This window comes from Dinoponera quadriceps, unplaced genomic scaffold (genome assembly GCF_001313825.1).
Source record: "Dinoponera quadriceps isolate SergipeBrazil2010 unplaced genomic scaffold, ASM131382v1 scaffold367, whole genome shotgun sequence".
Taxonomy (NCBI): domain Eukaryota; kingdom Metazoa; phylum Arthropoda; class Insecta; order Hymenoptera; family Formicidae; genus Dinoponera; species Dinoponera quadriceps.
Window position 1 is genome coordinate 1760108 of NW_014554712.1, and position 10942 is coordinate 1771049.

The 10942-nt window shown below is 47.5% G+C and overlaps 1 protein-coding gene across 4 annotated transcripts in view; it reads right to left on the minus strand.

The window, feature by feature from the left end:
- Window positions 1-10942, minus strand: part of LOC106741043 (ADAMTS-like protein 3) — a 236339-nt gene that overhangs the window by 35670 nt on the left and 189727 nt on the right. For all 4 annotated transcript variants that reach the window (XM_014612608.1, XM_014612609.1, XM_014612607.1 and 1 more), the window contains exons 6-7: window positions 3543-3684; window positions 2721-2853 (exon numbers count right to left, since the gene is read on the minus strand). In XM_014612608.1, the coding sequence (XP_014468094.1) occupies window positions 2721-2853; window positions 3543-3684 (275 nt within the window). The remainder of the gene's footprint in view (window positions 1-2720; window positions 2854-3542; window positions 3685-10942) is intronic.

The following is a 10942-nucleotide window of genomic DNA, read 5'->3' on the forward strand; positions in this document are numbered from 1 at the left end:
GTAATGGGCCGGATACAGTCGAGGGCATTTACCAAGTAACACGGACAGAGTGGCTTCCATCGGGCTCTAACAGGCTTTTTTTTTTTTTTACAAAACTGTCAAAGTCACTCTCGACATTTTTCATGCATGACGCCGTAAAAATGTTTCGTGTACGAGCGATTGCGCTAAATGACAAAGTGAAACGGAAAGCTCGACGACGACCGGGTCCCCTCGTGTCTGGTGTTTCGCTCGCGCGTGTCCAAAATCGATTATCGATTATCCTCACCCTTACGAGTGATCTTGCCCGGCGATTCTTCCTGCCGCGTGATCCTCAAAGCGATCTTTGATGGCCCGCAATTTCCGAGACGGCGTCACGACAAAGCCGTGTATATTAAACACGCGCCGTGTTTGGTAAAAGTCGCGCGATAGGGATCTCGTGTAAGTATCCTCCTCTCTCCGAGTAGGACTCTCGCGGGATTTCAACTTAATCGACATCAACCCCATCAACTTTCTCAATTTCCCTCGCTCTCTGTGCCGCGTTCCAAGGAAGGAGGGGAAGAGAAAAGAGACAAAATCGCGCTCGCCGGATCGCCAGATCACCATGGTGGGATCCATTCATCGATCGCGCGCGCCGGCGACTCTCTCGCGCAGCTTCGCTGCATAATCCGACCTTTGCTCACGAGGTTCACGGATATTTTTTTACTCCCAGAGCCGTGTCTCTCCTTCTCTCAATAAAGACATAAATTACACCGTGTTTTACGCAACGCAAAACGCGCGGAAAACGCCGTGTTCGCCGCGGGCGAAAGCTACGACGATGATGAGTTAAATAAACGAGACTCGTCCGTCGATACACGACACGACCGGCTTTCGAGTACGTTTCGCAAAACCGATAATCTCCGTTAATAACGATTTCTCCAACAATGTTATTTTTCACATATCCGCGGGATATCTCTGATACGTCGCGCGCTTCCTCTCTCTTTCTCTCTCCCTCTGTCTTCCTCTCTTTCTCTTAATTGGACATCGGCTTGGTCGAATTATTAAATCTTGATAACGCTCGAGTGTGCACACCGCGGTCGCTTAAACGTCGCCGACGAATAACGCCGCTCGTAATACACGATTAAATCATAGCTTCCGAATCACTGGCCGAAAGCGCGGTTGCGGTTTTTCGCGGCGGTTAGAGTTCCATCCCCCTTCCCTCTCACCCCTCTCTTTGTCTTTCTCACCTTCTCTAGGAAAGGAAGAACGGACGGACGGACGCGTGGGTCGCTCTCTCTGTCCGGCTGGTCAAACTAAATTCAAACTAAACTCGCGGCCGCTCCAATTAGCGACGATTTGCCGGTGACGAGATCAATTGGCGCTGGTAATTCATCGGTCGACTTGCAATCACGATACTGTGAGTACCGCGCGTGTATTCCGTACATCGGCGACTATCATCGGCCGACGCCGTAAAAGCCGGTCAATTGCGTCGCCCGCTCGACTATCGTCCCCGTCTTAATCGTCCGATGATACGTTTCGATACCGCGGTGCCACGGTGATATATCACGGGCGCGCGTGTACACCAAGTGACAATTTCGTGTGGGACTCAGCGATCGATTATCGAAGTGACGTGGGAGATACATCGTGACGCGTACGTTACGTTCGACAGAACTCCAGAGCGTGTCGCCTGCGAGAAACGCGATTTTGTATGATAAAATTCGTGGGTGCTGCTGTGCAATTTTTACCTTGATTTGGTCTCTCTCTCTCTCTCTCTCTTTCTCTCCCTCTCTCTCTCTCTCTTTCTTTCTATTTTTCTTCTTTTTCTCGTCAATAAATCTCTCACGAAGTTTCCACATGAAACACATACTTTCATTGTTAATATTTGTTACATCTGAACATTTTTCACGATTCCTTGCGGTCCTTTCCACACGTGGGAAACGCAGGGAAAGCTGACATATGCCGCGTAAACGGCGACATTTCCTCACGATGATCGTGCGAGCAATTCACCTTAATTGGCTCACGACGACGAAGGGCATCGGGCGAGCAACATCATTGATCGCTTGGTGAACATTGAACCGTAAATTCGTGCGTACGAAGAACAAATTCTGTATACCAGATAGTAAACTCTCCGCGTGCGCGCGTGCGTTCTTCCGTGGCTTTCAGCGAGCTCGCGTATCCAGAAAGAATAGTTCGCGGGAGTTTTTGTCCGAGACTCGTCGGCAGCGAAGTATCTCTCGTCGTTTGTTGGACGATTCCCATCACGGGAGAGAGAGAGAGACAGAGAGAGAGAGAGAGAGAGGAGAGGGGGGCAGAGAAACACGGCTTTAAATCGCTACCTCGCGCAACCCTTCCGCGAAACGGAAGAGAAATATTGTTATAGGAACAAGGATCGTTTGTACCCGAGCGAGCGGAGTTCCCAATTTTTCGCTCACCCCCTCCCCCCCCGTCAACTTCCTCCTCGAGAGACCCCGTGATGTCTCGCTCGCGCGTACGTGCGCGAAATTACGATTTATCCGGCGTTAATTACAAGCGACAATCGCGATATCGCCACTGGCTGACTGATTGGCGAAAAGCACGAGAGCCGAGATATTTAACGTGGCGCGGCCAGAAATCGCGCGAGAGACCACGCGCAATACTTTCCCGATGATTGTACACGCGAGTGTGGCGGCGGCTTGACGTTCTTTGACGTAGTAGAACGTGCACGCAGCGATTCTACCGTCTTCCCCGCCGCGGGTAGGTAGTTCAGTCTGTCCGAAAGTACTCACTTGGTAGTGCAGGGGTGCGTGTTGCACGGCATTAGGGTCTTCTCCGGTCTGCCGTTTGCATCGCAATAGCTGTCCTCCACGACACTCTCGTCGGCGCCGACCGATCTGCACACCGCCACCGCTCTCTTGAAACCTATTAGCGCAAAAACGAGACCGGCTAAATTAGCCCCGGCGAATTCGACGTAAGACGTTGCGCTCTCGTGAAAACAACCCCGCGATATCTGTATACATATCATCCCCCACGCGGATGTCCACTATCACACCGCGCGCTTTTCTTTTTCTACACCCGCCAGTACCCGCCGTTCCAGTTTCTCAAAGGGGTTGCGAGGCTCGTATTCTCAGTGACGCGTGCTCAAGAGTACCGCTCAACCCAAATTACGTTTCTATTCTAAGAAGCACGTATAAAAAGCGTCAACTATAGTTATACGTATCACTCGAATCGATCAATCTTTTTCGAACTGCACGAGCAGCCAGATAATATCTCAGTATATACGCAGTGCAAGTTTAATTGAGATCTTATCAAATTCGTTTCACATCGCAGCCCCCTTAAGGATACAGCCGCACGATGCGTTTTTTTTTTCTTTTTGACGCCAGCTACTACGAACGAGATCAAGTAAAGTTACTTTTGCGCGTGAGAAGCGTCGCGAGAATTACGCGATTCCGAGCGTTTTCGCGTATATTTTTACATTGTTGTCGGGAGACAAAGAGACGCGAGACGATCGATTCCGTACTCTCGCGCGATATCGCATCGTCCTGCGATCGTTCCGATAACCGCTTCGCTCCGAGAGAGAATATGGCTAAATTAACCCGGTAATTACCAACCTCCACCGCAGGACTTGGAGCAGGCGGATATCGATTCCAAACTCCAGAAGTATCGCGATTGGCAGCTTGATCCATTCCCTCCGCACACGCCACACGCATCTGTGTTCTTGTTACTACCAACTCTAAGGTCGCAGCCAACCTTCTGAAACAGGAATCCACGCTCGATTAATGAAACATGCTCTCGATGTAGTGGCTCTTAGGTCGCGGTTATCGTTATTACTCACAATAACAACATTGTCAGAGACAAGTGACCTTTCGCCACAGAGGATTGTCAAGCACTTATGTGCCCCCTTTTTTGGTTTTCGTTGTTTCTGACACCTGTAGCCGATGAAAGATTTATAACGATCGCGCGGAGAGGGTAACCGACGTTTCCTCGAAAAAAAAAAAATCTCAAATTGATGTTTGGAAAGATTACGTGATGTGTAAGAAAGTTTGACCGAGAGACGTACAGATTCTATTACGCCTTCTAAATTTCATCGCGGCGATTGTCCATACAATTGTACGATTATAACGAAGCAGATTTTAATTCCAATTCTGAATCGCGTCGGGACTTTCGGCGAGTGTCTCCAGATCGTTAAATGCCGGGCCAGAAATTTCATCGAATTTCGTTGATTGCCAATTGGTGACGGTGCTCGCGCTCGTGCTCGATATAACGTCGACTCGCTGATTGCGCGGCGTTAGAACATTTTCTCGCTTCGGCTGCGGTTAGTCCGGAAGAGAGGCGGAAGAGCGTGTCGCCGAAGCGGCGATATCCCGGGGACATTAAAAACGTTGACGACCGTCGGCGTGCCGTCGGAATTCCCGCGAGAGCGAAAAACGTCCCGTGAAAATTCAGGACCTTCCAGAGCAAAGGCTGCGGGGGATAGACATGGAGAGAGGGGAGGGAGTAGACAACTTGGAGGGTAGAGGTAAGGCTGACGTCGATTCGTGACCTGGCTCGGACGGCAAACTGATTTGTCATTCAGGTTGCATGGAGGTTTGCTCGGAGGTCGGGGAGTACATTATTCATCCCTTATCCGGGGCGAGAGAAGAGCGAGGCGGACTGAAGGAGGAAGGCGAAGAAGGTGCGGTAGAGCGAGTGAGCGAAGTGGAACGCACCGGAGATGCGAGGAGGAAGCAATGGCGAGCAAGAGAGAGAGAGAGAGAGAGAGTAAAAAGGAGAAGGACGTGAGCCTAACGAGGACCCTCGTACGAGCGCCGTTGGCGGCGAGATAATCCGAGATTTCGCGAAGTGGCCCGCGACGCGAATAAATCGTCCGTTCCGATTACGCGCGATTTAAACGAGATGAGAGAGGGTGAGATCCGACGAGCCGGCTAATCGGGAAACGCGTGCGAAAGGAGCTACGGGCAGGGCAGAAGCGAAAGCAACCAGAGAGAGAGAGAGACAGTATCGCCCGCAATTATCCACTCGCGAGTGAGACGAGCAGTGCGTTCCCGTATCTTGCTTTATATATAAAAAAAAGCAAAAAATGCAACATAACGATGTCGCTCGGCGCGCGAGGTAGACATCACGGAGCGAAAATTGCGCGCTAAATTCCGTACAGCGCGCTCGCTCGCTCGCGCGCGCACGGCGATCTCCATTTCGACCCAATTGACCGTTCGATTTGGCTCGCAGAATCGAAATCGGGCTCGATTATCGTTCAAGTTTCAAACTTCGCGAAATACTTCCATTAAACACCGGTGATCGTCATTCGGCGAATTGCGGCGGTTACGGCCCCGGCGCAGTTTTATTCGGCGCGCCAATGCGGAAGCCAGTTTAGGCAAGTACTTTATTTCCGTGCGCGCGCGTTCTCTTTCCAGAGCTCTCGCTCTCCCTCGAAACGAAACGAAACTCTCTAATAGCCAGGTCGCCGCTTCACGCATCGAGAAGCTACTTTAATGCGACACAGAAAAAATATCCCGGTGAATTGGGATGCCAGACGGATCGAAGGTGCGCGACTCTCGTCGAGCACAGCGGTAAAAATGCACGCGTGTAAAATGCGCGTCCGACGCGTCGAGATCTTGCGCAATCTTTGCTACTAACGAAATAATTGCGAGAATTTGTATTACGTCCTAAGATACTGATTAGATAATTGAGATAAATTAGATAATTAGATAAAGATTATGACGCGGATGTCAAATCGGTTAACGTCAAATTTCCTTGGAAAGGAAACTTTGAATATCGCGATTAGAATGGAAGGAAAAAATCAGGTTCTTAAAGTAAAATTATTTGAGATCCCTTAATGTGTTATGTATAGAGTGTTCCGAAATTTAGACCGACAAACTTTGGATGCTTATAAAGGACGCCGGGTCAAGTAATGTTCAATAAACCGATGTCTGCAACCGTTTCGGTATCAGAGTGAATTATTTACAGCAATTGTTCGAAGTGTCGGTTATTTACATCTAGCTTTTCCATGAAATATCGGTCAGGTCATCAGTGGAAAAAATTGCGCCTTGTGGGCGCAAGGGAATCGCGGGGGAAATAGCTTGGCGATCAACAGTCCGCTCGACCGGACGACTGCGTCTAGGATATGCAGAAATTTAATTTCGCGCCAGGGCGAATTTGTTCCGCGCTTCCCTCCCCTCGTCGCACGACGACGGGATATCGCAACACTTGAGATACAGGCGACACGCCCGGATTAGATTTACTTTGTCCGTGTGGAAGCGGGAAATCAATGATGGACCCCCGATAATTGAAAGACGGGGGCGGCAACCATCGAAGAGCAACCGGTTATTTCTCTAAGTAAACAAGCCGGCGGGAAACGAGAGCTCCGCTGGCCGTGAGAGATGAAATATCGCGGGACTTAACGGCATCCTCCGCCGTTCCTCGCGATCTCCTCTTACATTTCTTGGCCTCGCCGCATAATAGCCGTTATACATCCGGCGCAGATACGCGCCGGACGAAGAGGAGTGGAATTGTTAGCATGATCCTGCGAATATTATCGTCGTTGCGAATACCCGTGTTACGAATTGGTACATTCGACATTACAGTGACCACGCGCAATTTCTTGCGGAATATCATGGACGATCAATGCGGCGCGACGGGCAGGGCGCTTTACGATTCACTCCCCCTCCTCTCCCTCGCCCGTAAACACGGCGAGCGTTTCCGCCTCTCATAGTTGCTAATCTCATAATAACGCTGGGTTACTCGATGTCCGCGTAATAAAACACACCGGATACTCTATCTCTCTTTTTCTCCAACTATCACAGTGTCGCACTTCGACTTAGCAGAGTTCTGTTCAGAATGCAGCAGCCAAAGTCAACGAACTCTTTTTGAAAAAGAGATTTTTTCCATTTTTTATATCTTTTTGCCTCAATTCGGTTGAAGTTTAATGTCCGAGTTTAATTAATGTTATAGAAAGTTTTAATAAATATCTCAATTAAGATTATTTCGTTTTTATTAAGCCTTCCTCTTAGCGTCCCCGTTTTATCACACATTCTTTCACTCTACGCAAATCAAATTTTGTGAATTAACTTGGCGAAAAACATGCATTACGTTATTCTGTATCAATTCTTAATTTTTGATGCTCTTAGAGGAATATATATCGCTGGAACGATAATAAACGCATCTCTCTCTCTCTCTCTCTCTCTCTCTCTCGTGCGCGTCTCTCTCAACGCGCGTTGAAGTTCGTCGGCAAGAAATTCTATTAGGAAATTCACGCAAACGCGATTTTCCGATACCTCCCGGCTGAAACCTATTACAGAGGTCCGTACACGCGATCTCTACTCAAATTGGAATATCAAAGAGATCAGCAAAGGCGAAAAAGCCGATAATTGCCAATGTCTCGTGATTTTCCGTACCGTAGCAATTTCGTTGCGCAAATTTGACTGGCATTCAATTATTCAGAGGCGCGCGCGCGCTCTTCCCCCGCGCGCCTCTGAGATACTATTCGATGTTCTATGTATCTTTCTCTCGCCCTTAGCGCCCCCTCTCCTTCCCCTCCTCTTCGCCCCCCTCGTCGACATCCCCATTAAGATACAACCGCCTTTTCTAGCAGCAGCCCCCCTGCCCCCGCCGACTTTCCACCACTACCGCACCACCGCTGCCACCCGGGCTTCTTTCCCCTCTCCCGCGCACTCGTTTCTACCTTTTAACATAGTTTTCACGAGAATGGGATTTACAGACTGGAGGAAGAGGTGCTTAACCCCACTTCCCCGCCTCTTTCGCCGGTCGGCACTTTATTCGCCTTCGTGTTTTCACCGGTGCGATGGAATTTATTGTGCACCTGTCCGGGAATGTACGCGACCGCGATTCAATCTTTGGCACTTTTCATACGAGCTTATCTATTACACGGCACGTCTTCTCCCCCACAGTCTTCCTCGCAGATGTTCGAGAGAAGGCTGCTCACCCTTCATGTCTTGGGACATTGGTAATATTCTCAGTCGATAAGCAACCGACGATGAAAGGATTTCGGAGAATTAAGTTCCAGAGGGGAGAAGAAAGAACCCGATGAGGGAACTAGGTAGCGGGGTGGCAAAAAGAGGAAATTGGCGAGCCACGGGAAAGGCAAATTTTTGCCCGCGCGCACGGCTCGGCTTGCCTCCCTCTTGCTTCCCTTTTTTTGTTTCTCGGCATCAATCTTAGTCAAACCTTATCAGAAAGTAGCGACTCAAACTGAAATTTGGAATACTAACGTTGATAAGATACCACCGTATTCGTTTAAAGAACCCGTCCCCGTCTGAGAAATTTTAGCCAAATAAATAGAAATACTAAATCTAAAGAAACCTTTTTCTCTGTGTACCTCCGAATAGACAATTTTTCCTCGCATTTCGGCGCAGAGTCGAGGCACGTTTGCATCGGAATAACCGAAATTACCGGAAACTCTAGTTTTTTCTTCGGAGGGAGAGAACGCGCGTAGGGAACGCCGCGGTTTCGCGGAACGCCGGTTGGGGAAACGCCGCGATTCAAAAGCGAGATAATTTCTCAAAATTCGCCCCGTTTTTCCTGCTCCTTCTTCTTCTTCTTCTGCTCCTCCTTCCGGGGCGGAAGCGCGGCGGGTGGCAAAATAATTCCGCATTGCCGAAGATAAATTTTAACGAGTGCGCAACGTAATGAAAAAGCTCGACGCGTCCGTCGCGAGCCTGCCCGCGAACGAGAGGAGAAGAAGAGAGACGTAGAGGGAGAGAAAGAGAGAAAGGGGAAGAGCGCCTCTCTCGGCACCTTTAATAACGCAAAGCCAGTTTGCGTTTACCGGAGTTTGCTTAATGCTTAATTACGTGGACTTCTCTGCTGATTAGATATTGTCCCTGCCGACTGCGTCGCCGGCGACGCCGGTTATGAGAATCCGTTAATTATTTTCCGACGTACCGCGAATATTCCCGCGCGCGCGCGCGGCATTACTGTTAATCCGATTTCTTTCTGGTTGTTTCGCGGTATCACGAATCTCATTTAATTTAGGATCAAAGAATTAAGATTTTAATACCGTGCGAGCGTGCGTGAGCACGAGAGAGAGAGAGAGAGAGAGAGGAGAGAACGCGTATCACATTCGTCCCGTGAGGAAATTTCTAATTCTTACGTAGATAAAAAAATTCAGAAAATTATGGAGCGTGTCGCGAATTACTTAGAAGAGGCGATTTAAATAATCCTCTTACATGGCAATAACAATTTCTCGTCCAACAATCCGTTTTTGTTGTTCGCAGCTATGCGATAAATAATGTGTGGAACGAATTTGAATTAAAGATTAGATGCGGTCGCTGCAAACTACATTGTCAATGGACGATCGATTAAACAATCGCATAAATTATTACCTGTCTGTATAAGGATAATTAAATTAAATATCTATTTTCACATAATATATTTAGAAGTATACGAAAGAAGATGCGACGGAAGATTTTAGTAATACTCGACATAAGAAAAAGATTTCTTTGGATTTCGTGTACGCATATGTTTATTTGTATATTTGTATACGTTTATTTTGGGTTTGTGTTAACAACAAAATTTCATATCAAATAACATTTTGTTTAAATGAAAATGTTGTTTTGACTAAAATAAATTATGTCGTTTGACAGAAACAAATAGTATTATTTAGAGAAAATAATATTTCGTTTCCAATAAAGGAATTTATTTCATTATATATTAAATATTGTTTCACTGAAACAAAGAAGTTCTTTAATATTTCTTTAACATACGCAATATAAATTTTTATGTTATAAATAGTCCATTCAAATTTTTGTGTTAAATAACATATTCTCCATGTTAAAACAACAATTTCAGTGGACTGTTTTTAACACAAAATTCTTTTACTGTACATTGTTATCCCATTCAATAATTCATTGCTCATAGAAATCATTGCTTGGATAGAAAAAAAATATAATATTATTTAACGTAAAGAGATACTTATTGTTTAAGAGATCGAGCAATCCTCTATTGGTTGAATTAAATACTCTTTTGTTTGCTCTAGAAGTCCTATAGAAATCAATTTGCTTCAATTAAAGAAAATTTATTAAATCCAAAGAAATCTGTTTCTCCGTACATAGAGTACTTCGTTAAAAGTAATCGAGAAAGTATATAGCCGGTTTATTAGACAAGAGGAAACTACGCGATGGAGAACAGTTCGAGGCCGCGTAATGTCGCGCGTTATTTATTCGCCCTTACTTTTTCTCACTGCATTAAAGTTGCGGGAGCTACTATGTCTGTCACATTTGTATTCGAGCGACACGATTACGTTTTTTTTTTTCAAGCACGGAAGTACGATAAATATCGCGAGTGACTCGCCGCCACAGCCCGGCCTTTGCCGCCGCCGCCGCCGTGGCGAGGGAAACATCGCCGAAACGTACCAATTGCTCTGTACCCGACGAGATTATTCAAGACGAATTTTTTTAGAATCTATCATTTTGCGAGTTTAGAGCGCGTCTCGTAATGTCGATCGAAATGAAACGAGGAGCGGGACGTTTTATCGCGACGTCATCGCATGGTAATGCCGGACAATCTTCATTAAGCACCTGGAACGTTTGCATACGCGCGTCATATGCATATTCACACATACATATACACACACACGCGCGCATGCATATGATGTAGATCAAATTAAGTTAATGGACGATGAGATCGAGCTTCTCGACACACCCACGATAAATATTAGCGTGCGAGGCTGGACGGTTCGTTAGGAGGCCGCGTCTCCTCGGCGAAACGCGTCCCGGAGACTTGACGACGTCGGAGACCGACAGGTCGATGCTTTCGAGAGACACCTGGAAACCAGGTATACGCGCGAGCGAGTGCGAACAAGCGCGCGCCTATACCGCGCGCCGACGTCTATACGAGGGAATCTTCCCTCTGACCCTCGGAGTTTCCCTACTAACTCCCGTAAGTTTCCGTCCTACGAAGTTCCGACAAGAGAAGTGGCAATTGCGGCTAAATTCTTAAGTAACGCCTTCAGTTTAATCTCGGACTTAAGGCCGCCCCCTCCCCCCCCCCCCCCCCC